This window comes from Heterocephalus glaber, unplaced genomic scaffold (genome assembly GCF_053883595.1).
Source record: "Heterocephalus glaber isolate CG9 unplaced genomic scaffold, H.glaber_assembly_v1.0 deba00001666, whole genome shotgun sequence".
Lineage (NCBI taxonomy): Eukaryota > Metazoa > Chordata > Mammalia > Rodentia > Bathyergidae > Heterocephalus > Heterocephalus glaber.
In genome coordinates, this window is record NW_028258406.1 from 11,255,474 (window position 1) to 11,267,873 (window position 12,400).

The 12,400-nt window shown below is 39.9% G+C and overlaps 1 protein-coding gene and 1 long non-coding RNA gene across 2 annotated transcripts in view; one reads left to right on the forward strand and one right to left on the reverse strand.

Annotated features, from left to right (window-relative positions):
* Positions 1-1,687: 1,687 nt before the first annotated feature.
* Positions 1,688-8,413, reverse strand: Kbtbd7 (kelch repeat and BTB domain containing 7). The gene has a single exon (XM_004844260.4). The coding sequence runs from the start codon at positions 7,886-7,888 to the stop codon at positions 5,837-5,839; it is 2,052 nt and encodes a 683-aa protein (XP_004844317.1). The 5' UTR covers positions 7,889-8,413; the 3' UTR covers positions 1,688-5,836.
* Positions 8,414-9,610: 1,197 nt separating this feature from the next.
* LOC147822250 (uncharacterized) overlaps positions 9,611-12,400 on the forward strand; it is a 44,585-nt gene continuing 41,795 nt past the window's right edge. Inside the window, exon 1 of the long non-coding RNA XR_015445838.1 lies at positions 9,611-9,952. This is a non-coding gene — a long non-coding RNA (uncharacterized LOC147822250). The remainder of the gene's footprint in view (positions 9,953-12,400) is intronic.

Sequence of the window (12,400 nt, forward strand, 5' to 3'; positions counted from 1 at the left end):
AAAAGGTCCCTTCCTGGGCAGAAATATCTAATAAACCTTCTCCCGACCTAGAAAAAAAGAAAAGAAAAGAAAAGAAAAAGAAACTCAGCTAGGGACAGCCATGTAGTTTAGATCTGGCTAATGTTGTATGACTGAAAGTAACATATACATTTCCCTTATGGGACAGGGTCATGCCCTCCCATTCCCATTCCTGACTTGCTGATAGCAAGAATGTGGAAATGAGGGTGAACCACCTGTGGAACAGGGTAATACTCAAGGATAGTAAACTGGAAAACAGAATAATCTGGATCTTGGGTGTCTTTGTACATCAGGGTCCAATTAACAGGTTAGGTTTTTATAGATAAATTTTTATTGTATTTAAACAATTATAGGTTTTTCTGTATATACATCTAACCTAGATCCTAATATTTGAAGAGAAAGCATTATCCCATATCATCTTACTACAAAGAAAGCCCTGAAGACAATAAAACCCTGGATCATGATGTGCCTTGATATGACAGCCATTGTTCTCTCCTTTTTCCAGAATTAAGTGTGCTCCCAAAAGAATATTCTTAAGATATGGTGGTTCCAAGCAGGTAAAATTGCTGTAGAGGTGAGTGTAAAAAGTTGATTCCATAGGACCGAAGAGAGAAAAGTTCTCAGATATGGAAGGAATGAATACAATATTTGTTCCCTACCTGCCTTGCACCTCGAACCCTGTTGAGTCCACAATGTTAGAGGAGAAATAGATCTGAGTGACAAAATAACCCAGAATCAAGGAGAGAAGATAAAACCTATTAGCTAGCCAGGTGGGATTATTAGACTTTAGAACTTAAAAACCCCAGCCAACTTTAGGGACTGAAATAGGCTACAAATGTTTTATAGTTCAAATTTATGAACATTCAAGATAAATCCAATTGAATTTTAGTTTCACAACACATTCATGTTGTAAGACCGCTGTCCTTACCAAACACTCCGAGGAGCTGACTATAGTGAAGCACACCCAGGGATCCCAGCGGTGCCTCCAGAATGTAAGGCCAAGGGCCTTACCAAATGCTCCAAGGAGCTGAAGTGGAGTACACCCGGGGATCCCATTGGTGCCTCCAGAATGTAAGACCGAGGGCCTTACCAAATGCTCCAAGGAGCTGAGTGGAGCACAGCCGGGGATCCCAGTGGTGCCTCCAGAATGTAAGACCAAAGGCCTTACCAAATGCTCCAAGGAGCTGACTGCAGCGAAGAACACCCGGGAAGGAACACACTGGACAAGTTGGAAAGTGAAACAGACCTTAGTCTGGCCAGACGGCACTCCCAAAGCAAAGTAGCTTAGAGAGGCCATCAGCCCAGAGTCCGAGGCTCTTTTTATAGGGGGTTGTAGGGAAGTTAACAGGCGAAATTTACAGAAGAGGGAACAAAGGTTAGTGGTCTTACATTTGCATGTTAATTAGCCTTACATGTACTGATTGTCAGCAGATGCTTTGTAGATTGTTCTATAGATAGTGGTGTCCGAAACAAAGAGTTGGATAATTATGGCTGATATGGATCTTATCTAGTGTCCTGGAACTAAGAAGCATCTTTATCTATTTACTCACATTCAATCACAGTTGGGGCTAGCGGAGTTTTATGATTACAGAGTTATGCAGTCCTACAATGTTTTATATTTTTTCCCTTCATTTCAGCATAAATTAGTAAAAATGACATCAGGCAAAGCATTGATTTCTAGTTTAATGAGCACCGATGAGCAAATGTCAAGTAATTCTACATAATTTTGGGGGAAAATCATTTCACAATTAAATCATCATTAGACCTAGTTTTCCTGCCCATAGACCAGCTATGGTATGTTGAGACAGAACTCCGACTTTCACCTCTGGCCACAGCTAAAACCTCAGTGGTGATGCTTTCATGCCTCAGAGCAGGATTACACCAGTTGAAAACACACTGGGGAGGAACAAAATCTTCATCTACATAAATTCCTCATTGTTCTAGGATTATCACTTGCCCTCTGAATCATGTTACTTCCTGATGTAGGGAATATAGAGGTGTGGCAAACTTGGAATCTTTCCTCTTCGGTGCCCAGAGTAGCACTGATCAGACCCAAAGCTCAGCTTTTTCTATCTCATTTCTCCTGGGGAGGAAGAAAATCTTCATCTACATAAATTCCTCATTGTTCAGGATTATCACCTGCTCTCTGAATCATGTGTTACTCCCTGATGTAGGGAATATAAAGGTGTGGCAAGCTTGGAGTCTTTCCTCTTTGCTGCCCAGAGCAGCACTGATCAGACCTGAAGCTCAGCTTTTTCTGTCTCATTTCTGTCTATATTAATTTTATTTGTGCTGTCGTGGCTCAGAGACTACGACTCACTACAGGAGATCGACTAACATCCCCTTTCCCTGTTCCCTACATTTGACATTTTTTTTTTTAAAACACATTTTAAATAGATTCCTCTTGGTTAGATGCCCTCTTACAACCATGTTTTCTTGCTAAGTATTAAAGAACTTTTGCCACTTATATATATTTCTAATAAGCAGCCACAGTATCAAACATCTGAACTATTTATTTTACTTTAAAATTCGATATATACATACAGCCTTCTTGGACAATAACTGTACCATTTAAATATGTATAATACTTAAGCTCCAAAGCCTATAATTTATATACATAGCTCATTTTATTCTTCCTTTAAATCTTTTACATTCAGTAACTTAAATATTATATTATCATGAAGAAACTTGAATTTCAGAAATGTCTTTTTGTTCTAAAGTAGTCATTAATTTTTACATCTTTCAGATGGTGAACATTTATTTCTTTAGCTCTATTACAGGAGTATGCTGCTTTGCCCCCGCCCGCCCCCCGCCAGTCAACAAGTGAACTACATCTCATGAAAAATATGAATTCCTTCCTGTAGAGGTGTTAAGGCTCTGTCACAACTGTTCTTTTTTTTTTTGGTCACAAGTGTTCTTAACTTGGGTGTGTGGATGAACTTCCTTGAAACCAGCAAATATAAATGCATATTTTCCTGGGGAATGATTCAAACTCTCATCATATTCTCAATTATGATTCAGATACCCAAACAACTACAGGAGATATTCTAAAAAATACAAATGACTGCATTGGAAATGACATTATATTAAGCATTTGCTACAAGATGTGCTGATTAATTGGAAAACTGAGACAAGGGTACTTTCTTGTCAAGAAGGGATTTCAGCACTCCTGGTTATGTTACACAGGCAAAGGTTTTATATATTTAGCAGAACCACTGAATTAGAAAGCCAGGAAGCCTGGGATTTAGTATCAGTTTTATTTGTAACTAACCATGTACAAATCACTTATCTATAAAATAATATTTAACATCTATTCCCTAATTCACAAATATATCACAAAACCAAAATCCTCCCAAGAAAAATTCACTGCAAACCAACATAATATTTAGCCTAGGCTTTAACTCAAACATTGAGAATGACAAATTGAAGGATTTGTCTTTTTTACATTAGTTACATACCTTAATTGTGCAGATAAATAACCTGGTTGAGATAAACATTGTTACGGTTAAACCTTACAGAATATAAGTTAACAATGGAAGTTAATGAAGAAAAAGTTGGTCCATATGTAACACCTTTGAGAAATACCTGTTTATATTAAAAGCAGTGCTTATAATATCCCTGGTAGCAGATCGAACAAAAACCAACCTCACGCCACAGTAGCATGTCTACTCTTTTGAAGGAATACGTAGTGCTAGGGCAGGCACCTTATTTGTCTAGAAATAATGTAGGCTCTTCAAGTGGCCAATAAAAATTATGAAGAAAACATTATTTGTTGCAATTTTTTTATTATCTTTTTTTCTTTCCTCTTTTTCATTCAAAAATTCACTTCACCATCTGGACCAGATTCCTCTATCCTCTGCTAGAGTATAAGGAATATTAGCATTCTGTCACTAAAGAATAAAAAGGAATTAGCATGTTACTGAACAAAGATTCACGAAGATAGTTCTATGTAGGTATAGAAAACTTTATACACCATAAACATCTGTATATGTATATGTACACTGTTTACCAGGTACATGCATTATGACAACCATATATATTAATAAACCTTTGAAAGGGAAGCACCTATATTATTACCTTGTATTTAACTGTCAGCTTTGTATAATTTAGTCTCTATTTCAGGACTTTCCCTTACATATGGAGAAAGAAACAAAGACTGGAATATATTTCATAGACAAACACAAAACAGATACAAACACTGCTTAGGGTAATATTTTTGAGGAAACGTATTTTCACATCGTTCCCAAATGCCATTATCCACTTATGACCTTTAATTGTCAACTTTTTATAGAAAAATACCTGTGAGCTGATAATCAAAAACATTTATAGTAACTTATAAAACTGACAATGTTTCAATGTTACACGACAGTTTCTATACACAGCTTAAAGTTTTAAAGTTCTCTGAGGGCACTTCATCTTAGAGTTGGTAGCCACTGTAACTAATAATCTCAATAAAATATAGTTTTTAGCTTATATTTCCAAAAAACAACTTCACTAAAACAGTAAAGAATAAATCACTTCCTGCTAAAGAATCTAAGATGAACACTAAGCCTATATACCCAAAATACTTTAGAGGAGCAAGTAAACTTTAAGACAAGGCATGACCAGTGGATAAAGATTTTTATTACCTAATTACAGTGGACCCTTGAGTTATGACAGGCCTGATATATGAACAACTTGAATTATGACCAGAATTTTAGTTTTAACTTACAACCAAAGTCTTGAGTTAAGACCTGAATGCTGGCTGCTTATGATTCCAGATGTTCTCAGATATAGGTTTAACCCTTAAAGAGTTCTGGAAGGAACATTACAACATCCTTTCTTGAGTGGGGTTGAGAAATCCTGGGCCAATGTCTAAGGACATTGAGATCTGCCTGTATACAGACTTTGAAGGCTGTGTAGAGGAGCCTGATCCTTTACTTGATCAACTTGAGTTACAACCAGCCCTTGAGAATGAATTGAGTTTGTAAGTCAAGGGTCTACTGTATATGTGTAGTGAAAAAAAGGGTTGTTCGTCTGAGTCAATGAAGGATGTATCAGGTACAGATCAATATGAACTTATACAAAGCAAGTTCATTTGGTTTTTAGTTTAGAAAGGTGCTTAAAATTGGTGACACTATTAGAATGGATTTTTTTCAAAACAGAAAAACTGATTACATTTAGCAAATACATATTTTATATGCCAAAAACTGAAATTCCTTTAAAACAATGGAATCCTGATTTTTAAAAAATTGATGTGACCTTGTAAGGCCAGTCATACATTATCAAAATAAAGTCACTATTAAGTAATCTTAATACATGTATCCAAATTTTTGTAGAAATAAAAGCAAACTGAATTTTAACAAACTATATTTAACTTAGAATACTAAAAACCAGGAATTTTGTAAATCTATTTTCATTATTCTGAAGGAAAATATACACCTTCATAATCCTATCAACAATTCCCAGTTTATTATCGCACAAATTTAAGTCAAATTCTCCATGGCACTAAACAGAATTTAAAAATTAACAGACTACATTAGGACAATCAAAACATAAACATGCTAACTAATCAAAAAGAAAAAACCCACCAAGCATCCTAATCAATTACGTAGTTCATTTTTTCCATATTTTTAGACTTTTAGCATAGTAAACTATTAAACGGGTTGATGTTAGAGACCACTTAAACTTTGTACATTATATTAGTATTTCAAAATATTACCCTTTTTTAAACAAAATCTACACTCCTAATCAACTGGTCTTTTTTCCCCAGGAAAAAGAATATCTTTTAAAGACACATTCCATACAGCAGTAGAAACATCATAGTATTTCAAAATCTTTACAAAGAACCTTGCTGTTGATCAGGCACATTACGCTGAGGTGCTACCTGTACCCAGACTTCATCATCAGAAAAAGAACTGGAACTTCCTGACTCAGAGTCCAGCTCACTGAATCCATCTAAGTCCCATTCAGTACTAGACTCACTTCGTGCATCATCTTCTTCAGTGATGAAACTCTGCCCAGGCTCAAGACAGGAAGGATAAACTCGAGCACAGAGGCAAATGAAGCCAGAGTCAAACTGCAAAAGGCCTAACATGGTACCTATATTAATCCACTGGTCTTCCCTAGTATCATATTCATACACAGTCACCCGGTTCTTCTTCCATTGTGGGGTGGTAGAAGTAATAAGCAGTAACTTTTGGTCATGATTGACAATCTGGTAGTTGTGCGTCTCTGAGTCTAAAGGAATATTACTAATCCGTCTCCATTCTCCCCTAGCTGGGTTGTAGACCTTCATGACTGGGATGTCACAAATACAATAGATCTCATCATTGAAGACACAGGCTTCCTGAAATTCACTTCGCTTAAGAGATGCACAGTTCAGCCACATATTATGACTAGGATCATAGCAGAGCATGCGCTTACTGTTGACAGCATAAAGATAGTTCTGAACCACTATTAGTTCAAAGGAATAAAAGGAATGAGGTACAGGAGCCACCAGAGCCCACTGGTTCCTCTGAACACTGTAGCATTCCACTTCCTTCAACTTAACTCCAGTAATAGGGTCTCGACCACCCAAAATGTAAATATAGCCATTGAGATATGCCACATCCATGCCCTCACGACACAGCAAACGGTCAGCCAGTTGCTGCCAGCTATTTTGGGCTGGTTTATACAACCACAGGTCTTTCCTGGGCTGGGCAGCTAAATAGATGTCATGGTCTGGGGAGACACAAACAGCTGAGGAGGTGATAGTCTTAGTGTGAGCCAAAGTGGTCAAAGGTGAAGGCATTGTATAAATGTCCCCTGAGTATGGGTCATAGCAGAGAAAAGGATCTCTGGGATGCCCAAAGAAAATCACCATCTCCTTGGCGCACATACCTAATCTCTGAGGTGGATTTTCAGCCACAGATACAATAGAGCTGCTGCTGCTGCTGCTGTTGTTTGGCTTTGGCACTAGGGACTTGTACAACATGTCACCATAGCGAATCTGCAGGGCTCCTTCAATAACGTCCAGACAGTACTTCTTCACAATGGGCTTGGTCAGCAGCCCTTCCAGGTAGTCCCGATCTTTTTCAGTGAAGTGTGCCCAGCGAACACACCTGAAGACTTCCACAGCGCTGGGCCCTCGATCTTTGGGAGAAGCCTCCAGCCACTGCACAGCCACATGGCACACGGTCCTCTCACTCTCTATGTCCAAACTGTCCAGCCGCAGGATGGCCAGCAGCTGGACCAGGGTCAGATCTGCTAGAGTCTCCTCACGCACGGAACCCATCCTGCTCAACTGCTTGAAGTTGTGAGCTATAAACGACTGGGCCTGAGATCGCAGCTTGTGATGGTCAAAGGCATCAGCAAACTTGAGGATGGCAGTGCAGTTGGCCAGGTCCAGGCGGCGAGCCAAGAAAGAAGCACAGGCTTCGCGTACATACTCGAGCTGAAGCATGTCTGAGGCCGCATACAGCCGCTGCACGTTGGCCTCGCTCAGGGACACGCGGCCCGTGTAGCAGTAGTCCACCAACACCTCGAAGGACTCGGCATCCACGTCATGCATGGTCACGCTCGCTTGCTGGCTCTCGTACATGCCCCCTGTGAACATGCTCTTGAAGTAGGGGCACGCGGCGGCCAGCACGTTGCGGTTGCAGGAAAAGAGGCGACCAGTGCCGGGCCCGCTGCCGGGCGTCACCACCTCAATGGTCACATCGCACAGCAGTCGCGCGTCGTAGAAGGACTTGAGCTGTGCCAGCAGGGCTGCGGAATGGGCTGTGTCCTTTAACTCCTCTGGGCCCGTGAAAAAAGCTGACACGGAGGGCTTGGAAATCCTCTTGGGCCGTCTCCCACCGCGGGGACTGGCGAGGCGGCGAGGACGCGGGGTTTCTTCCCTAGACTGCATGATGGAGATGGCGGCGGGACGCCGAGGGCTGAACGGCTGTGGGCGCCCGCTCGCTCCTCCTACCGTTCCTCCGCGACTCGGAGACCGCGGTGACCACAACGGACTGCGGCACGGGCCGCACTTCCTCAACTCACACCTACGCCGTGATGCGGTATCCCTTTATAGTATCGAGACTACCTGACTCACCGAGACTACCTGACTCACCGTTTCCGTCCCGCGCCTTTTCTCCGCCTTACCTCTAACAGCACCTCTGCCTGCTGCCTCTAAATCCGCCACTGCCGCGCTGGCGACTCTGGCTGGCGCCCAAGGGAACTACCACACCCAGGTTGCCCTTCGCGCCTCAAGGCATGCTGGAGCCATTCAGGCTCGCGGACGGAGTCTGAGGGATAAGAAACCATTTTGCATTTTGGGAGTTGTAGTTTGTGCAATATCGCGAGGTTTCTTGAGGTTGACTGGATAACGGCATTAACGTAGATTTCCAGGTGAAGATCATTGACTTTGAAGCCCAAATTGTGTAGGTTCAGTCTGAAAACTTCTTTCGTAAAACGGAATAAAAAATATTTCATTAGTTTGTGTGAACATTAAACAATATAAATTACACAGAGGGCCGGGGATTTAGCTCAGGGGCACCGCGCCTGCCTTGCAAGCTCAAGGTCCAGAGTTCAATCCTCAGTACAGAGGATTCTTTTAAAAAATTAGAATAGTTAATAAAGCTGTAGACCACACCGAGACTGTAAAGTCAATGATTATTTCTTTTTCCTTCTGAGTTTATGAAGAATGAAGCGTCCACGAATTTCAAACTCTAAGCCTTAATGATAGTGAAAGTTTGTAAATTGCTGCAAAGAACGCAAATTTTATGTATTTTTTTGTGCAAATTTTAATTTTTCTCCATTTCAAACGTTTTAAAGGGCATTCTCAGTAATTTCAATTTGTTTTGTTTTGTTTTTTGAGACAGAGTCGCTTTGTAGTTCAGGCTGGCCTTGATCTCACTCTGTAGATAAACTGTTCTCAAACTCTCAGTGATCCTCTTGCCTAAGCCTCCCGAGTGCTGGGATTACAGGCGTGTAGCACCACACACAGCAATATTTTCAATATTAATCGAGACCTATAGGCCTATCAGGAAGTCTTAGATAACTAAGTTGAGGTTCTAGAGAAGAGCATTTATAGATATTTCAAATACACAGATCAGGTATATAAAAATAGGTGGTTTGGTTCCCTCACCATATAAAAAATGTATCTCTAGGGAGCAAGAGTTATTTTCATTAAGGCCTTATTATGAGTGTTTTCAACTTGTCTAATAAAGGTCCTTACATTGCCACATCAATTAAAGATTCGATATTTGCCTTTATTAAGGAGTTTTAGTAAGAATTTCAAGTAAAAATAATTCAGCAGACCTTGTACTATACCACGAAGAAAGAACAAAATTCCCAGAGTTAAGCAGTCATATATGCCTTGATATTCCTTGAATTAATATAGTACAATCTATGCTTTACAAAAGTGTTTTATATATGTATTGATCAATATTATTGCTAAATTATCATAATCAAGTAGATATTATTTAGTAAACTTTTGTTTAAAAACCAATGACTGGTCTTGGTGCTAGTATGCTATGAGTTACAAATACCTAATGAGAAAAATCTTCATATTACATGCATAGTTGAATAACACATAGCAAAAGAATAATTTCCTAATTGTTTTTCTCTTCTTTCTTTTCAGCTGAAGAGGGTATAGAGCAAATACTCCATTGTAGAGACATTAACCTAAATGGGGCTCTGGATTCCATTATCCCTTTGTACATAAAAAGAGATGTTGCTGACTATCCCTGAAATATACCAGAATGTAAGAGAATTAAGTCAATCATTAGTAACACTGATTGTTCTCTTACCAACCTGGGGCAAAGTACTTTTTAAAAATACTGGCAAAATAGGCTGTGCATGGTGGCACTTGCCTGTAATCCCAGCATTTGGAAGACTGAGGCAGGAGGATTGCTGTCAATTAAACAGCAGTCTGAAGTACATAGTGAGACCCTGTATCAAAAAACAGAAACAACAACAACAAAAAAAGGTAAGATAAATATGCAATTGACATTTATCATTAAAAATTTAATTATACATTAAATATATTCATTATTTTGGATCTATAACCACCATCAATTTTCAGAACTGTTTTCATCATGAAATACTGAAATTCTGTACTCACTAAACACTGACACCCTGTTCTCAAAACTCTGCCAACATCATTCTGTGATAAGGGAAAAGTAACACCCAACTTGGTAGATGTCAGATGTGCTGAGTTCATGTCTCTCGAATATCAAAGAATGAATTTTGAGGACAAAGGAAAGGTTTATTAAGAGAAAGCTCCTGAGAGACAGGAGGGGACCCAGAAATGGGTTGCCACTGAGGCTATTTCTCCAAGAATGTTTTATAAAGTAAAACCATAAGGTGGATACTACATGGATCAAACTACAGTGCAACCTATAGTACAAGTGTAGTTGCTCAGCTAATACTGATCCAATAGGGAAGTGAGGCATGCAGCAAGGGTATGTGGCTAGTATCATTAACTGTAGCTTATTTGTAACTTCTAGCATTGAAAGAACGAAGGCATTTTTGGGAAAGGGACAGAAAGGGATGGGAGGATGGTCTAAATGTTCTGGTTACTGACCTACATGTCTGATGCCTGGACATGTCTGGACTTACTGTACGGGGTATTGCTAATTATAGTATAATCTTAAATTGCTGCTTATCTCTTAGGAAGGCATCCAGGCCTGGCTACTGTGTCTCCATCTTGAGGCCTGGCCTTCTTCAAATGTGCCTCCAGCCACAATTTTGTGTTTTCATCTTCTGCAGTACGCTCTTGAGGGCCCATCCCCGTCTGCCTATTAATTTTTTTCTAACTAGGTTGTCTATGTTGTCTGTCTGAATTTGTTTACTCTGGGTGTCAGGTAAAAAGGGCCGAAGACCAAGACCAGACCAGGCCACAACAAGGCTTTATTAGGGGAATAGATCTGCCGGGCTGTCTCTGAACAAAGGAGAGACAAAAGTAATATGGCTGGGGCAGGGAGAGTCTTTTATAGAGACTGGGGTGGGGCTTGTAGGGGCTGAGGCGGGGTTGAGTGAGGTAGTGACTAGGGAATGGAGGAGCCGGTGATGTCACTAGGTGGTAGGAGGTGAGCGAGTATTAGGTTACTCTCTAGGTGGGAACAGGGGCATGCTGGGAAGAAGGGTTTGTTCTTTGGTGGGAGCAACCATCTTGGCATGATGTCACACAGGGGAGGGGGCAAGGCACCATAGGAAGAGGGCAGCTACTATACATAATAGCTGCTGAGGTGGTGGGAGACCTATCACTGGGTGCCTTATATAAGTTCAGTAATTGATTTTTTAATTTCCTCATAACTGCCCTGTTATGGGCTTACATTACTTTTGGCAAGACCCAAAATATTTATTAGACATGATTTTCTGTGATCTGGAAATATTTGTATCTGGGATGATTCACATAGTAACCAGAAGCCACTTGAGTACTTGAAAGGTGGCTAGCTAGCACAATTCACAAACTGAATTTAAAATTTTAGGAAGATGGCATTGATACCAATATGATTCAAAGGAGAAAGAAAAGTTTTCAAGAATGGATTTTGGAACAACTGGGTCAGAATGTAAGACAAAAATTAACATTAACCACTTCCTTGGATTATGATCAAAAATTAATTTTCAGTAGATCATAGTACTAAATGGAAAAGCAAAACCTGTAAAGCTTCCTGAAAACACACACACACACACACACACACACACACACACACACACACACACGACTATCTCTGTGGCTTTGGGGTTGTGTTTTCTTACCACAATAAAATCTGATTTTAAAAAAGACAAAATGAACTTCAACAAAATTCTAAACTTCTGCTAATCAAAAAGAAGTGAAAACAAGGATAAGCTACAGTCTGGGAAAAATATGGGTAATATATATTCCTAATGGCCAATAAACCTATGAAAAATGGTTCATGTCATTCACCATTTGGTAAATGCTAATCACCTGAAAGAATACCACATACCCACTAGAATGGTTAAACTTAAAAAAATAAATATTGGTTAAGACATGGTGCCACCGGAACTCTCATATATTAATAATAGTAATATAAATTTATATATCTACATTAGAAAATTCTTGTATAGTTTAAACATCTAGTAATTTTAATCCTAAATTGTCAGGATCAGGAGGTGTCTTGCCCGACTCCTGCACTTCATGACTTCCTTCCCTTTGTGCCCCGATTTACCCTGCCAAAATTGCTGGGAGTGCAAGGAAATGTTCCTTGTATTCTATTTATTGTAGTCCTAGTTGACATGGTCCTAGGAACAGCAAGCTCACATGTCCCTGTTCCCACCAGCCTTAGCAGTCAGCTAGTCTCAGAATGTATTAGAACAACAAATTATCAAGGACACCCTGCCCCATCTCCTTGTTTGTACTTTCTCTCCTTATGCCTTAAATAAAGTGACACGCAGGCTGCAGCGGGTCCTC

Coding starts and splice junctions, on each gene's coding strand:
- Kbtbd7 (XM_004844260.4), bottom strand. CDS start 7,888: ATGCAGTCTAGGGAAGAAACCCCGCGTCCTCGCCGCCTCGCCAGTCCC.